Here is an 18,623-nt window from a genome sequence, read left to right on the forward strand (position 1 = left end):
TCCAGAATACATAAATCCAATTTAATAAGAAGACAAACTAGTTAAAAATTTGACAATGGATTTGATTAGACATATCACTGAAGAAAATGTATAAGTGGCCAAAAAGCACTTTAGCTCAACTGCATTTGGCACTGGGGAAATGCTAATTAAAGCCACAGTGAACCATTGCTAATCTACTAGAATGAATGAAATGAAAAAGTATGACAATACCAAATGTTGATGAGGATAGTGGAACAACTGGAGCTGTAATGCATTGTTGGTGGGAATGTAAACTGGGTACAACCAGTTTGGAAAACATTTTGGCAGTTTCTTATAAAGTGAGACTTTCACTTGTCCTAACATCTAGCATTTCCACTGTTTACCCAAGAAAAATGAAAACACTTATCCATAAAAAGATTTCTTCAAGAATATATGACTTCTTCCTAATTGTCAAACACTGGAAGCAATCCCACACCCATCAGTAGGCTATTAGAGACCGAGCGTGGTGGCTCATGCCTGTAATCCCAGCACTTTGAGAAGCCGAGGTGGATCACTTGAGGTCACGAGTTCGAGACCATTCTAGCCAGCATGGTGAAACCCACCTCTACTAAAAATACAAAAATTAGCCGGGTTTGGTGGTGTATGCCTGTAATCCCAGCTGCTCAGGAGGCTGAGGCAAGAGAATCTCCTGAACCTGGGAGAGGGAGGTTGCAGTGAGCTGAGATTGCATCACTGCACTCCAACCTGGGCAACAGAACAAGATTCAGTCTCAAAAAAAAAAAAGGTATTAGATAACCAAATTGTAGTATTTTGTATTAGTCCGGGTTCTCCAGAGAAAAAGAACCAATAGGATACATATATATTTTATTGATACAATAACATACACACAATTTATTTTAAGGAATTGTCTCATGCACTAATGGAGTCTGAGAAGTCCCATTATCTGCAGTAGGCAAGCTAGAGACCCAGGGGAGCGAGCAGTGTAGTTCTAGACTGAGTCCAAAGATCTGAGAACCAGAAGGAGTTGACATAATTCCCACCACATATAATCATACAATGGAGTACTCCTCAGCAATAAAAAGGAATAAACCATTACATGCAACAAGCAGCATGGGTCTCATAGACACTATGCTGAGTGAATGAAGTCAGACACAAAAAAGTTTTATGTGATTACATTTGTATGACACCTTTAAAAAATGCAAAACTAACCTTTAATAATAAGAAGTAGGTCAGCGTTTACCTAGGTTCAAGAGTGGAGAGAGATTGACTTCAAAGGAGCATGAAAAATTGTTTAGGGCTTATGGCAGTGTTCTAAATCTTGATGGTAGTAGTGACTTAATGGCTTATTTGGCTTTCAAAACTCCAAAAATGGGTGCAGATTTATTTATTTAGAGGCAGGATGTTGCCTTATCACCAAGGCTAGAGTGCAGTGACTCAGTCATAGCTCACTGTAACCTTGACCTGCTAGGCTCAAGCGATATCCCTGCCTCAGCCTCTCTTGTAGCTGGGACTACAGGCGCGTGCCACCACATCCGACTTATTTTTACATTTTTTGTAGAGATGGGGGTCTTGCTGTGTTGCCCAGATTTGTTTCAAATTCCTAGCCACAAATGATCCTCCCGTTTCAGCCTCCCCCAGCATTGGGATTACAGGTGTGAGTCACTGTACCCAGCTGGGTACATTGTATTTTATGTAAATGATACCTCATGTTTAACAAAAAATAATTACTGATTGGATTTTTAAGTTTCTAAAATAGTCCTTATCTTTTTGATACTATGCCTATGGGAAATCACTTTGGTTAAATCAGTCATTTTCTTATTAGGATAAATTATTAATTAGGTACTGCTGGGCCTGTATCAATATTTGGTTATGGTATCTGTTTTTTTTTTTTGAGACGGAGTCTTGCTCTGTCACCCAGGCTGGAGTGCAGTGGCCGGATCTCAGCTCACTGCAAGCTCCGCCTCCCGGGTTCACACCATTCTCCTGCCTCAGCCTCCCGAGTAGCTGGGACTATAGGCGCCCGCCACCTTGCCCGGCTAGTTTTTTGTATTTTTTAGTAGAGACGGGGTTTCACCATGTTAGGATGGTCTCGATCTCCTGACCTCGTGATCCGCCCGTCTCGGCCTCCCAAAGTGCTGGGATTACAGGCGTGAGCCACCGCGCCCGGCCTATGGTATCTGTTAATGTTTGAAAACTTAGTGGAGAAATTAACTGGAAAAGAAACATGAAAATAACTGAAGAAGATGCAAAATTAGAAATAAATTGTGGAAACTCATTTTAAAAAAAATTTTCCCTTATAAATAAGTTTTCATGTAAGTTTATCATTTTAAAAATATAATTTTAAATATCTTTAATATTCTATATATTTTCTATTAGTTTTCCTGTTCTTCAGTTTTTGGACATATTTGTGATTTCATGTTAGGAATGTAGTGAATATCTTTGGATTTGAAGCCTTTTTTGCATTTGATTATTCTTCTGTATGCATACGTAGATGTCGAATCACTGAATCAAGGAATATGAATTTCAAAAAATATAGATAATAAATTCACATGGCAAATTCCAAGGGTACAATTGGGAATACAGTGAAATGGCTTCCTTGCGCCTTTGTTGACAAGTTTCCCTTCTTGGAGGCAGCCAGTGTCATCAGAATTTTGCGTTTCCTTCGTGTGTGTGTGTAGCAAGAAGTTTAAATAGTGGATAAAAGACAAATTTTATAAGAATTTAATTATATTATACATACTTTTTAAAATAAAATAAACTACAGTTATTTTTACTTGAATGTCACAAAAGGAAACTATAATGAAACGGATAGAACCTCTTTGAATTTAAATCTTTGCCAGAAGAAAAGATCTCTAAGATTAAGAAAGGTTTGCAGTAATATTTTTGAAATATTGTTAATGTATGAAAGAAATATAAATTACCAGTAAAAGTGTGACTGTTTTAGAACTCAGTTATTGAAATACAAATGAAATGATATTTTTATCTTTTTTAGACTGGTGAAAATTGATAAAATACACTTGCGAATGTGGGAAAATGGGTACCCTTGTGATGTTACAGGTTTTTGCAAAATTTTTTCAGTAGAAGGCAATTTGGCAGTATTTCCAGTTTTAATCTATCTGTTACCTTGAATATAGTAATTTGATATCTAGAAACTTTTCACAAAGAGATCTTGAAACAAGTCTAAAAGGATACCTATCTGCTGTGAAAGTGTCCATTAATAAAAGATTAAGTTATGGTGAATCTGCCAAATAGGATAATGTACAAGTATGAAAAACAGTGATGTGTTGTAGATTTTAATTTATTGCCATGGAGATAGGTTCTCGACATACCCTTTTTATTTCTCTCAACAATAAGTAATGGAATGCACAACGGGACCTCATTTATATAAAATCGTATGTATGTACAAGAGTAGACAGATTTCTGTAAATAAATACTCATTAAAGTGGTTATCTGGCTAGTCACAGTGGCTCACACCTGTAATCCCAGCACTTTGGGAGCCTGAGGCGGGTGGATCGCTTGAGCTCAGGAGGTGGAGACCGGCCTGGGCAACATGGCAAAACCCCATCTCTAACCTAATATACCAAAAATTACCCAGGCGTAGTGTTGTATGCCTGGAGTCCCAGCTACTTGGGAAGCTGAAGTGGGAGGATCACTTGAGCCTGGGAGGCTTGAGATTGCAGTGAGCCGAGATCATGCCACTGCACTCCAGCCTGGGTGACAGAGCAACACCCTGTCTAAAAAAACAAAAGCAGTTAGCTCTGGATGGTGGACTACTGGAATTTTTAACACTCTTAGGTTTCTTTATGCTGAATATCATTTGTATACTTGAAAAGTTGTTTCTCCTTTCGGAACAAATAAATATGTCTAATTTATTTGCTTGCTGTTTCTGTGGATAATGGGAGGTACAGCCTTTAAGACAGTACCTGAGGCCAGGCACAGTGACTCACACCTGTAATCCCAGCACTTTGGGAGCCTGAAACCAGTGGATTGCTTGAGCTCAGGAGTTTGAGACCAGCTTGGGCAAAATAGTGAAACCCCGTCCCTACAAAAAGTACAAAAATTAGCTGGGCGTAGTGGTGCGTGCCTGTGGTCTCAGCTACTATGGAGGCTGAGGTGGGAGGATATCTTGAGCCCAGGCTGGCAAGGCTGCTGTGAGTCCTGATCCCGCCACTGCAGTTCAGCCTGGGTGACAGAGTGAGACCCTGTCTCCAAGAAAAAAAAAAAGTACCCAATCAAGTTCTAAAAATATTTATATCTAACACTAATATATCAAGGTCTGTAGAACCTTTGTAATGGAATACCTAAGGGCCATGGTTTGGGATGCTCCACTAGCGCAATTGAAGTTACCCAGGAACCAGTTGAACAGGTACTCATAGTTCGGGAACTCTGAACTCCAGAGCCCAAGGCGTTGACTGAAATTTTCAGTGCTACACCCTGCTATATGTGGTTAATCTCTCTGAAGACTCAAGTTTTAAAGAACCAGTCAAGTGTCAAGTTCGAGCTGTAGTTTTTATTTGAATTGACCAAAAAGCATGTGAATTTATTTCATACACTTGTCCTTGTTGATAAATGATAGTAACATCAGAAGTCATTCTTTTCTCTGCATCTCAAGTCTTCTTCATTTAGGAAATTAACAAAGAAAATTAATTTTTCCATTGGCCATTTACGACACATTGTATGTCATGGTTTGCCTTAATCACTGGGATGGGGGGTGGGAAATAAAATTCCTGCCCTGCAGAATCATGCTGTGTAGAACACAGGAACAGTCAGGAACCTTTGCAGCGAACTATGAGTTTGGGTGGCTATTTGAGGAAGATTTTCCAGAGGAAGTTACATCTGAACTTAATTTTGAAAGGTTAAGCATGAATTAGCCACACCAAATAAAGGGATATAAGGGTAGAAACAAGCACCTGGAGGCATGTAAGGGCACAGTACATACTGGGAACTGCAAGTCCATGGTCTTAGTGTAGAGATCGAGGCAGTGCAGGCCAAAAAGTGAGACTTTAGAGGCTGGATCATGAAGAGTCTTGTTAGCTGTCAATCTCGTCCTGTGGATTTCCTTATAAATACAGCCTTTGTTCACTTAGTCTGGGAACTTTTGAGTCATCTTTGCCTCTTCTCCCATAACCTCCTTGACAGTTAGGCGCCAAATCCTGTCAGTTTTGGGAACTTGGATTGAAATGGAAAAATGACAAGGTAGATGTAGACTGTGTTCTTTATTACAGGCTGTGACTTACTCTTTTTAATTTCTAGGGCTTAGTGCTGGCTCATAGCCCCTTAGTATCTGAATGAATGGATTAAAGGAAGGGAGTTCCAAAGATAAAATGTTCAGTATTTTTACACATATAACTCATCTGTTCTCCAGTTCGTCATCAAAATAATAATAATCTGGCCGGGCGCGGTGGCTCAGGTCTCTAATCCCAGCGCTTTGGGAGGCCGAGGTGGGCTGATCACCTGAGGTCAGGAGTTGGAGACCAGCCTGGCCAATATAGAGAAACTCTGTCTCTCCTAAAAGTATAAAAATGAGCTAGGTGTTTTGGTGATGCATGCCTGTAATCCCAGCTACTCGGGAGGCTGAGGCAGGAGAAGCGCTTGAACTTGGGAGGTGGAGGTTGCCGTGAGCTGAGATCATGCCCCTGCACTCCAGCCTGGGTGACAGAGCGAGATTCTTTCCCCCTAAAAAAGAAATAATAATAATCCAATAATTTTAATAATCTTTGGAGGACTGGTTGAAAAGAACCCTTAGATTTTTAATTAAAAAAAAAAATGACATCAGACCCATTAGTAAGGTCTGTTGAATTAACATACTGGTAGGCAACTGAAGCAACAATGGTCATAGTTAGGGAAGAAAAGTGCCAGACAGCTTTTAGCCATTTGATATAATGAATAGATACCAGTTTACATTGTGTGTGTGCCTTCCCACCCTGCCAGCTGAGACTAGTTTTCTTGAGACTATCCCAAAAAGGATTTTTTTTTTTTTTTAGTTAGAGGAAAAATTGTGAACATGTATATTTATTGCGTTTCACTTGTCACAGTTAATAATGTGGGTACATACTTTCCTGAAAATGAATATATACTGCATTTGTTTTCTGAAAATGTACTACAAAAGGAAAACTGAACATGGAGAGATAGGTAGCATTTATAACAATTAGGTATTAGTGAAATAACTGTGCCATTTTGAAAGCAAATTATGTGTCTCAGACGTATTTGTGAAGCAGCTTTTATGATTTTCAGCAACAACACAGTTACTGTAACTATTGTATTAGTGGAATTGAATCTTATGTGGGTCACATAAACCACCTGAACTTTTGTACTTGTAGCTATGCAAGACCCTTACCAAGATAATAATGTAATATAGAGAGGTGTCAAGAGGTGTTTTCATACATACATTTGCCATCTTACAGAATAGAATAACACTGTAATATAATATTATGAATATATTTTAAAAATATTTGTAAAGCCCCTATGAAAGTTAAGCATCAATGAGCTAAGCTCATCCCTTTCCCCTGCCAAAAGATAAAATATATGAGGGTGTTGTAGCACAGAAACCAAGACATAAAGACATGCAGTAGAAACCAGGGGTCGGCAAACTTTTTCTGTAGTGTACCATGTAGTAAAATTTTAGACTTTACAGGTCAAGAGGTAAAATCAAAGATATTATGTAGGCACTAATATAATAAGAGAGCACACAATTTTCCACAAATTTTTAAAGGACAAAATTTCAAAATATAATAATTGAATGCATTTTTTTGTAATACAGCTCTAATGAGAAGAGGGAATTCTTTTTAAAGGGGTAACATTTCACTTAATTCTAGTTAAAAGTTAGTGTTCCATATCATCAAATCAATTGCAAATGTTCATCTGCTAATGCTGATCTATATGAAATTTTACATATCATCTTTGAATTTGACTTTTCACCCAGACGAGAGATACACATGGCATAACTTTGTCATTATGATTTGTAGTGCTGAGCAGCAGTGTGAAGCAACGAGAGGGCCATATAAGGTCTTTGCTGTGTGTGCTTAATGCTGCCTTTTTTTTTTTTTTTTTTTTTTTAGCACAAAAGCAGCCATAGACAACCTGTAAATGAATGATCATATTTGTGTTCCAATAAAACTTTACTTATGGACACTAAAGTTTGAATTTGATTTAACTTTTATGTATTACAAAATATTTTAATTTTTCCCCCAACCATTAAAAAATGTACAATCCTGTTTTCGATTGCTAGCCATACAAAAAAACAGATGCAAGACAGATTTGGCCTGTAGGCTGTAGTTTTCCCAACTACAGATATAAACCATAAAAATTCCCCAAATCTAATATGGGTATTTTTGTATTTTTAAGCATTTTACGATTTCAGAAATTAATAACTTGTTTTAAAAGTGTTTCTATTGTTTTAATACCTTTTCTCTGACAGTATACTCCATATAAAAATTCAAACATTATAAAAATGCCTAAATTAGAAATTAAAACACTAATTTTGTCCCCCAAAAGGTTAGGTGCATACTTTTTCCAGGTTTAAAAAATAAATGTACTAACACTGGCTGGGTGTGGTGCCTCATGCCAGTAATCCCAGCACTTTGGGAGGCCAAAGGGGGCAAGTCACTTGAGATCAGGAGTTCGAGACCAGCCTGGCCAACATGGTGAAAACCTGTCTCTACTAAAAATACAAACGTTAGCTGGGCATGGTGGCGGGTGCCTGTAGTCCTAGCTACTTGGAAGACTGAGGCAGGAGAATCACCTGAACCTGGGAGGTGGAGGTTGCAGTGAGCCTAGATCGCCACACTGCACTCCAGCCTGGGTGAGACAGAGCGAGACTCTATGTCAAAACAAAACAAAACAAAACAAAAAACTAACACTTTTATGCACATCTAATTACTTTTTAAAACAAAATATGAGATAATACCTTTTATAAATGGTGAGGGCTTGCTTTTTTCACTGACTTTATCATGAATGACTCTTTAGACCAGGACCTGTGTACCTATGTGCTTATTCTATGAATGGCCTATCATATTACATATTACATACGACTCTGCCGTAATGTATCCAATCATCTTCTCATTTTGGACATTTTGTTGTTTCTAGTTTTCTGCAATTCATTGTTATGTGCTCTTTTTGCTTAATGTTTAAACGATTATTGACGGTATGATTTTTAATGCCACTTTGAGTTGGGGGCTGAATCTTAAAGGAATGTGCACATTGAATATAGTTTTATTGTGGTCCATTTATTTAGGAGAACACATTTTCCTTTTGTGTGGCTTCAATGGGGTAAAAGAATTAGTTAAATTATTCTCACAGAAAATTATACATAGATTTATTTTCCAATTATTAAATCATGTACTCCAGAGATGTCAGTTGGTATAAAAGTTTATTTGATGTATTCAGAGTGCCCTACGTGTTGAGAGAATTTAAGCTTTTATAAATAAAAAATATTAAATTAGCTATTGTATTATTAACTAGAAATCTGATGTTTACAATGTTTAATTTTCTGATGTAGTAAAAACTATTTCCTGTACAGTGAAAACAGATGTTATTGCAAAACCCACTTTTTTTTTTTTTTTTTGAGATAAAGTCTTACTCTGTTGCCAGGCTGGAGTGCAGTGGTGTGATCTTGGCTCACTGCAGTCTCTGCCTCCCGAGTTCAGGTGATTCTCCTGTCTCCAGCCTCCTGAGTAGCTGGGTATTACAGGCGTCCGCCACCAGCGTAGCTAATTTTGTAGTTTTGGTAGAGGCGGAGTTTAGCCATGTTGGCCAGGGAGCAGTGTGGTCCTGACCTTCAGGTGATCCTCCCTACCCTCAGCCTGCAAAGTGCTGGATTCTTATGAGCATGCCTGGCCAAAACCCACTTTTTTATATGTGTCTTTCCTCACATTCCTTATATGTGAGGAAACATTAATAAGTAATATTATATTGATATTACATTATTAAGTAATATGCTTTAATGCCACTGTATTATTTTACTATTTTAATTTACATTGGATATCTTGGATTATATTGGCAAATACCCACTTTGTTTGCTTAGAAATGAAACCTACCCCTGTTACAAAGCTGGTGGTTGGTTCTTGGCGGTTGATTTGGTTTATGCATCCCTTAGGATACTCTCAAAAGCAAGGGATCCATTAGCAAGGTGTTAATTTGTCTTTGTCTTTTGGGCTGGTACTAAGTTGTTTTGAAGCAAATGTGTTATTACTTCATCCTCTGTGAAGATTGAGGAATATGATGAGCACTAAGTGCCGGAATTACTTTTAGATGTCATTATCAAATAACATTGTCACTAATTTTTTAGTGACAATATTTAGTGAAAGATTGTCACTGATTTATTTTTATATTTTCCCATGATAATTACCTTCCTGTCTTATTTTCATTATGTCCTCATATTTCCCTGAAATGTATCAAACAAGGGTTTAATTTATAAACAAAAAGCAGAATCCAAGTAAGAATTTGTTGGATATGAGGGATACATTGATTCTATAGAAAATTCCTGGGCCCAATCCCTAGAGATTTTGATTTGGTAGGCCTAGGGTGCATCAACTGTTTTCACTCAGTATAGTTCTCTGGAGAGTCATGCAAGTTATTGCATGTATCAGTAGCTTGTTCCTTTTTGTTTCTTTTTATATACAGTAATCCTTCCTTATCCTTTTTTTTTTTTTAATGGTTTCAGTTACTTTTAGTCAACCTTGGTCTGAAAAGATTAAGTGGAAAATTTCAAGAAATAAAGGATTTATATGTTATAAATTCACGCCATTCTGAGTAGGGTGATGAAATGTCTTGCTGTCTCGCTTCCCCCACCAGGAACGTGAATCATTCCTTTGTCCAACCTATGCACGTTGTCTATGCTCCCTACCTGCTAGTCACTTTGGAGCCCTCTCAGTCACTGGATTGACTGGCATGGTTTTGCAGTGCTAATGTTCGAGGAATTCTCGTTTTACTTAATGGCCCCAAAGCCCAAGAGCAGTGATGCTGGCTTGTTGTTATACTTGTTCTATTTTATTATTAGTTATTGTTGTTAATCTCATGGTGTGCCTAACTTACAAGTTAAACTTTATCATAGGTTTGTATATATAGGAAAAACCAGTGTATATAGAATTGAGTACAATCTGCTGTTTCAGGCATCTTTACTGGGGGTCTTGGAAGTATCCCCTGTGGTTAAAGGGGATAACCATCGTTAAGTTGGAGAACTTTCTACATAGTTTAAAACTTAGTTTCTGCTTTGTTTCTTTCCTAATTTTATTAAAACAAGCATTTTTGTCTTAAATCTAGGTGACAAAACACGACAGCCTTCTTCAAGCCCCTCCAGTATTATCCGACGCACTTCCTCCCTGGATACTCTTGCTGCACCGTATCTTGCCGGGCACTGGCCTCGTGATAGCCATGGGCAAGCTGCACCTTGCATGAGGGACAAAGCTACACAGGTAAGCTTACTATAGTTCTTATCCTGAAGTGTTTTTCTCTGAAGCTACTTCTTCTAATATTATTTGTTCTGCTTTGAGTAGAACAAACATTAGTGTATATTAGAATTAACTTGAGAAACTTATCAAAAAGAGCAGATTCCAAGCCTGACCTCCAGGTATTCTATAGTAGGTCTTTGTTGGGGCCTGGGATTGTGCATTTTAAATAGCTATCAAAGTAATTCTGATACATACAGATAATTTATGAACATACTTTTTCCCCCACTTATTCTTTATAAGTTAGTTTACAACAGGGGTGTCCAGTCTTTTGTCTTCCCTGGGCCACATTGGAAGACGAATTATATTAGGCCACACATAAAATATACTAACACTAATGAGCTTAAAAAAATTGCAAAAAATTCATAATGTTTTAAGAAAGTTTACGAATTTGTGTTGGGCTGCATTCAAAACCATCCTGGGCCTCATGAGGCCCATGGGCTGCAGGTTGGACAAGCTTGGTTTACAACATCATAATATATTTAATATATGGAATTTGGTCTTAAAAATTTGTAACAGCAAAGATTAGTGACCATCTAAGCTTATGTTTTTGTGCCAGAAAAACTTTCATGTATTGGGAGATGGGGACTGTGTTACTTTGCTGATCCTACAAATGTAAATATCCTGACAAAGGGACTCTGGAAGCAAAGTTTTATACTTCTAGGTTTGTAAAATTGTTTAATATAAAGGGATCTCAAAAAATCATTCAGGGCTGGGCAAGGTGGCTCACGCCTATAGTCCCAGCACTTTGGGACGCCGAGACGAGTGGATGGCTTTTGAACCCAGGAGTTCAGTATCAGCCTGGGCAACATGGTGGTGAAACCTCATCTCTGCAAAAAATACAAAAATTAGCCGGGCATGCTGGTGCACAATTGTAGTACCAGCTACTTGGGAGGCTGAGGCAGGAGAATCACTTGAGCCTGGGAGGTCAAGGTGCAGTGAGCGGTGATCATACCACAGCATACCAGCCTGGGCAATAGAGTGAGAACCTGTCTCAAAAAAAGGAAAAACAAAGAAGAAGAAATCATTCAGATCTACCCCTTAGATTTACAGATGAAGAAGCGGAGGTCTAAGGTCATATAGCCGGTTGAAGACTGCATCTTAGTTTGGTGTAGTTTCTTTCATAGTAATTACCACAATTATAATTAATTTATTTGTGTAGTTATTTATTTATGGTTTCTTACAGTCACTAGACAGTAAGAACCATGAAGATAGGGATTGTGTCTGGCTTGTCTATTGCTGTATTTCTATGCCCAGGACTTAATACTATATGGAGAATAAATTGCCCAAGGAATATTTGCAAAGGAATGAATGAGCAAAACAGTTACAGCTTTATTGGTAGTGAAGAAAGAAAAACATTTAAAGATTTAAAAGATTTTTTTATACTGATTGTTGAAAATCAGGTAAGGTACATCTCGATTTAGACTTCAGATTTACGTTACTCCTGGTCTCAACATTTTTTGAAGAATGTTTTTTGTTTTTTCTCTTTTCTTCTTCTTCTTTTTTTTTTTTTTTTTCCTGAGATAGAATCTCGCTGTGTTGCCCAGGCTGGAGTGCAGTGGTGCAATCTTGGCTCACTTCAACCTCTGCCTCCCGGGTTCAGGTGATTCTCATGCCTCAGCCTCCCGAGGAGCTGGACTACAGGCGTGCACCACCACGTCTGACTAATTTTTGTACTTTTAGTAGAGATGGGGTTTCACCATGTTGGCCAGGCTGGTCTCAAACTCCTGTCCTCAAGTGATCTGCATACCTCAGCCTCCCAAAATGCTGGGATTATGGGTGTGAGCCACCACACCTGACCCGAGATAATGTTTTTTATTTTTATTTTTTGAGATGAAGTCTCTCTCTGTCTCCCAGGCTGGATGGAGTGCAGGGGCACGATCTTGGCTCACTGAAACCTCCACCTCCCGGGTTCCAGCGATTCTCTTGCCTCAGCCTCCTAAGTAGGTGAGATTACAGGCACACGCCACTACGCCCGGCTAATTTTTTGTGTTTTTGGTGGAGACGGGGTTTTTCTGTGTTGGCCATGCTGATCTCGAACTCCTGACCTCAAGTGATCTGCCGGCCTCCCAAAGTGCTGGGAGTACAGGCATGAGCCAAGGCGCCTGGCCCTGAGAGAATGTTTATTAAAGAACTAAGTAAACATACTTTTCTGTGGTGGTTTTGGATTTGTATATTGATTCCCAATATTCCAGGAATTGTTGGTGGGCTCAGTTTATTTTCTGTTCTGATAATCTTGAAATGGAATCCTACTGTTAGAGCAGACGATTGGGATTTGAATTACCTTGGTGTTTATACTTTAGTGCCAGCTACAGAAATGAAAATGTAGACTGTGTACTCATCGAAAGCAATGAATCTTTTCTGAAATTGACTTTTTTTTTCTTTCTTTTTTTGGGATGGAGTCTCACTCTGTTGCCTAGGTTGGAGTGCAGTGGCCTGATCTCAGCTCACTGCAACCTCCGCCTCCCAGGTACAAGCAATTCTCCTGTCTCAGCCTCCCAAGTAGCTGGGACTGCAAGTGCACGCCACCACGTCTGGGTAATTTTTGTATATTTAGTAAAGATGGGGTTTCACCATATTGGTCAGGCTGGTCTCGAACTCCTTACCTCAGGTGATCCACCCGCCTTGGCCTCCCAAAGTGCTGGGATTACAGGCCGGAGCCATTGCACCCAGCCTAAAATTGACTTTTTAACCAAAGAGTTCTGTGAAACTCTGCAGTTATTCACAGTCTGTAACTTTGCTGAGCTTAGGGCTTATAGTTTGGAAAATGAATACAGTGTCCACTTGCTTTCTGCTTCATCCACATGTCACATTTAAATTTGTAGAAGTTTATTTCCTTGAGCATTCCTACAGCACCCTTTATTTCCACTGCACTTTTAGGTTCAGTGGGTTCAGACATTTTGTCATGTTAGTAAAACTATGCTATCATGCAAGCCATTGGGAGCTCCTTGATCTGTGGATGCAGTTCAGTAAGTCTTTTCAGCAAATTGCTGTGACCTAGCAAATGAATTAAAATATAAACCCTATGCTCTCTGCCTTTTTATAAACGTCCCCCAAATTGGGAATGTTAAGGGTACAAATAAAAAGAAAATTTAGGTCTGGGTGTGGTGGCTCACGCCTGTAGTCCCAGCACTTTAGGAGGCTGAGATGGGTGGATCACCTGAGGCCAGGAGTTCGAGACCAGCCTGACCAATATGGTGAAACCCCATCTCTACTAAATATACAAAAATTAGCCAGGTTTGGTAGTGGGCGCCTGTAGTCCCAGCTACTCGGGAGGCTGTTAGAGGAGAGTTGCTTAAACCTGGGAGGTGGAGGTTGCCGTGAGCTGAGATCGTGCCACTGCACTCCAACCTGGGTGACAGAGTGAGACCCCATCTCAAAAAGAAAAAAAAAAAAAAAAAGAAAATTTATAATTGTCATACTGTTAATCTTATTTGTAAAGCTCATGTGTAGAATCTCCTAAAAGATAACTGGGCACTCCAACCTTTCAGTTACATAGTGGGCTCTCATCTTTGGCAAGTGAATTTAACATTAACAAAATTAATCAAAAACTCTCAAATTCCTTATTTGCAGATACTGGGTTTCCCTAAGTGTATGCTAGTTAAATCAACTTTTAAAAATTATGGTAAAATATATATAACATAAGGTTTGCTGGTTTGACCATTTAAAAATCCGTGCCTATGTTGTTTTACTGCACTTTATTGGGCTTCACAGATACTGGTTTTTTTTTTTGTTTGTTTGTTTTTGTTTGTTTGTTTTTTTTTTTTTACAAATTGAAGGTTTGTGGCAACTCTGCATTGAGCAAGTCTATCGGGGCCATTTTCCAAAAATGTGCTCACTTTGTATCTCTGCCCCATTTTGGTAGTTCTTGCAATATTTCAACCATTTTCATTATTATTGTATCTGTTATGGTGATCTGTGCTCAGTGATCTTTGATTTTACTGTTAATTGTTTTGAGGTACCATGAACTATACCCATATAAGACGGGGAACTTAATTGATGAATGTTGTGTGTATTCTGACTGCTGTTCCCCTGAGTCTCTCCCTCTCATTGGGCCTCTTTGTTTTCTCAGACACAATAGTATTGAAATTAGACAAATTAATAACCTTACAATGACCTCTAAGGGGTCAAGTGAGGTGGAGAGTTGCATGTCTCTATTTCAGTCAAAAATTAGACATGATTAAGCTTAGAAAGCAAGGCATATCAAAAGCTGAGATAGGCCAAAAGCTAGGCCTCTTGTACCAAACAGCTAGCCAAGTTGTGAATGGAAAGGAAAAGTTTTTGAAGGAAATTAGAAGTACTACTTGAATGAGCATTATGAATGATAAGAAAGTGAAACAAGCTTTATTGCCAATATAGAAAAAGTTTTAGTGATCTAGATAGAAGGTCAAACCAGCCACAACATTCCATTAAACCAAAGTCTAATCTAGAGTAAGACCTTACTTAATTCTCTTCAGTTCTTACGAAGGTTAAGATAGGCGAGGATGCTACAGAAGAAAAATTTAAAGTTAACAGATTGATTCATGAGGTTTAAGGAAAGAATCCATCCTCATAACATAAAAGTGAAAGGTGAAGCAGCAAGTACTGATACAGAAACTGTAGTAAGTTATCCAGAAGATCCAGCTAAGATCACTGTTGAAGATGGCTACACCAAATAAGAGGTTGTTTTTTTTTTTTTTTTTTTTTTTTTTTTTGGGGTCTTGCTCTGTCACCTAGGTGGGAGTGCAGTAATGCAGTCATAGCTTGGTACAACCTTAAACTCCTGGGCCCTGGGCTTAATCAGTCCTCCTGTCTCAGGTTCCCAAGTAGCTGGGACTGTAGGCACACACTGACATGCTTGGCTATTTTTTTTTTTTTTTAATGTTTTTGTAGAGATGAGGTCTTGCTGTGTTGACCAGGCTGGTCTTGAACTCCTGGCCTCAAGCTATCCTCTCACCTTGGCCTCCCAAACTGCTGGGATCACAGGTGTGAGCCACTGTGCCCAGCCAGATTTTTAATGACAAAACAGCCTTATCTTGTAAGAAGATGCCATATAGGACTTTCATAGCTAGAGTGAAGTCAGTGCCTGACCTTAAGGGACAGGCCACCTGTCTTGTTAGGGGCAAATGCAGCTGGTGACTTTAAGTTGAAGCCAGTACTCATTTACCATTCTGAAAATCCTAAGGCCCTTAAGAATTATGCTAAATCTACTCTGCTTTTGCTTGATACATGGAATGACAAAGCCTGGATGCCAGCACATCTTTTTATAGCATGATTAACTGAATATTTTAAGCCCACCATTGAGACCTACTGTTCAGAACAAAAGATTACTTTATTACTGCTCATTGGCAATGCAACTGGTCACCCAAGAGCTCTGATGCAGATACACACAGAAAGGAATGTTGCTTTCATGCCTGCTAGCACAACATCCATTTTGCTGCCCATGGATCCAAGAAATAATTTTGACTTTCAAGTCTTATTATTAAGAAAATACATTTAATGAGGCCATAGCTGCCATAGATAGTGACTTCTCTGATGGATCTGGGCAAAGTAAATGGAAAAGCTTTTGGAAAAGATTCACCATTCTAGGTGCCATTTGTGATTTGTAGGATTAGGTCAAATATCAACATTATCAGGAGTTTGGAAGAAGTTGATTCCAACCCTCATGGATGACTTTGAGGGTTTCAAGACTTCAGTAGAGGAGGTCACTGCAGATGTGGTGGAAATAGCAAGATAGCTAGAATTAGAAGTAGAGCCCGAAGATGTGATTGAATTGCTGCAATCTCATGATAAAACTTAAGCAAGACAAATTGCTTCTTATGGATGAGCAAAGAAAGTGGTTTCTTGAGATAGAATCTACTCGTGGTGAAGATGTGGTGAATATTGTTGAAACGACAACAAAGGATTAAGCATATTACATAAACTAACTTAGTTTTTAAAGCAGTAGCAGATTTTGAGAGGGTTGTCACCAATTTTGAGAGAAATTGTACTATGGGCAATATGCTACCCACGCAGCATTGTGTGCTACAGAAAAATCTTTTGTGAAAGGACCTGAGCCCATTGATGCAGCAAACTTCATTGTTGTCTTATTTTAAGAAATTGCTGCCCGGGTGCGATGGCTCACACCTGTAATCCCAGTACTTTGGGAGGCTGAGGTGGGCAGGTCATGAGGTCAGGAGTTCAAGACCAGCCTGACCAACATAGTGAAACCCCGTCTCTACTAAAAATACAAAATTTAGCAGGGCGTGGTGTGCACCTGTAATCCCAGCTACTCAGGAGGCTGAGGCAGGAGAATCGCTTGAACTGGGCGGCAGAGGCCGTGAGCCAAGATCATGCCATTGCACTCCAGCCTGGGCGACAGAGTGAGACTGTGTCTCAAAAATAAAATAAAATAAAATAAAATAACATTAAATAAATAAATAAAATAAAATAAATAAATAAATAAAAAAATTGCTGTAGCCACCCCAGCCTTCAGCACCCATCACCCTGATCAGTCAGCAGCCGTTAACATCAAGTCAGGACCCTCCACTGTCAAAAAGATTGTGATTCATTGAAGACTCAGATGATCATTAGCATTTTTAAATCAATATTTTAAAATTAAGGTATGTATGTTTGTTAAGACATGTTATTGCACAGTTAATACACTATAGTATAGTGCAAAGTAACTTCTATATGCACTGGGAAACCAAAGAAATTCTTGTGACTTGCTTTACTGTGTTACTCCCTTTATTGGCAGTGGTCTGGAACTGAACTCCCAATATCTTTTGAGGTATAACTATATGTAATTTAGTGGCATTAATTACATTCACAATGTTGTGCAACCGTTGCTAACTATTTCCAAAACGTTTTCATCACTCCAAAAAGAAACCCTGTAACTCCCTATCCTCCTATTTTCCTCACTAAATACCACTGGCAGTTAATACTTAACCACTCTTGCACTTTCTGTTTCCATGAATTTGCCCATTTCATTTAAGTGGGATCATACAGTTTGTTCTCCTGCGTCTGACTCATTTCACTTAGCATAATGTTTTTGAGGTTCATTCATGTTGTATCATTTATTGAACTTAATTCCATCCTGACTTCCTCCTGCCTCCTTCCCTTTGTTGCCTAGGCTGGAGTATAGTGGGATGATCACAGGTCATTACAGCCTCGACCTCCTGGGTTCAAGGGATGCCTCCCCTGCCCAGCCTCCTGATTAGCTAGGACTATAGGCTTGCACCACTATGCCCACCTTGTTTTTTGAGTTTTTAGTAGAGCCAGGATCTTTCTGTGTTGCCCAGGCTGGTCTAGAACTCCTGGCCCCAAGTGATCCCCACTCCAGCCTCCCAAAGTGCTGGGATTACAGGCAAGAGCCATCACATCTGGCCTTAATCTCTCTTAATGAGTAAATAATATTACATTTATCAATATACCACATTTTGTTTACCTATTAATCTGTTGATGGATATTTGGGGTATTTCTACCTTTTGACTGTTGTGAACAATGCTGCAATGTACATGCAGTTATCTGTATGAATCCCTCCTTTTCAGTTCCTTTCGATATATACCTGAGAGTGGAATTGCTGGGTCATATGATAATTCGATGTTTAGTTTTTAGAGGAACTGCCAAACTGTTTTTCACAGCAGCTGTATCATTTTCTATCCCCATGCATGAAGGTATTTTATATTTTATATAGTTTATATAGTTTATATTTTCACTTACACTTGTTTTAAAAGTTATAGTCATCCTAGTAGGTGTGTTGTATCTAATTGTTAGGATTTGTTTTCCCATATAACTAATGGTGCTGAGTATCTTTTCATGTGCTTACTGGCCATTTGTCTATCTCCTTTAGAGTTCAGATACTTTCTTAACATCTCTGTGCCTCTGTTTCCTTTTTGTAAAATGGGAGAACTATAGTACCAATTTTTTGAGGTTACTTTGAAGATTAAATAAAGAAAACATGGCCGGGCGCGGTGGCTCAAGCCTGTAGTCCCAGCACTTTGGGAGGCCGAGACGGGCGGATTACGAGGTCAGGAGATCGAGACCATCCTGGCTAACACAGTGAAACCCCATCTCTACTAAAAAAAAAAAATACAAAAACTAGCTGGGCGAGGTGGTGGGTGCCTGTAGTCCCAGCTACTAGGGAGGCTGAGGCAGGAGAATGGCGTAAACCCGGGAGGCGGAGCTTGCAGTGAGCTGAGATCTGGCCACTGCACCCTAGCCTGGGCGATAGAGCGAGAC

General features: G+C 39.0%; 1 protein-coding gene across 2 annotated transcripts in view; it reads left to right on the forward strand.

The window, feature by feature from the left end:
• Positions 1-18,623, forward strand: part of FAM117B (family with sequence similarity 117 member B) — a 139,122-nt gene that overhangs the window by 51,233 nt on the left and 69,266 nt on the right. For both annotated transcript variants that reach the window (XM_021923890.2, XM_031651456.1), the window contains exon 2: positions 10,240-10,391. In XM_021923890.2, the coding sequence (XP_021779582.2) occupies positions 10,240-10,391 (152 nt within the window). The remainder of the gene's footprint in view (positions 1-10,239; positions 10,392-18,623) is intronic.

Source organism: Papio anubis, chromosome 10 (genome assembly GCF_008728515.1).
Source record: "Papio anubis isolate 15944 chromosome 10, Panubis1.0, whole genome shotgun sequence".
NCBI lineage: Eukaryota > Metazoa > Chordata > Mammalia > Primates > Cercopithecidae > Papio > Papio anubis.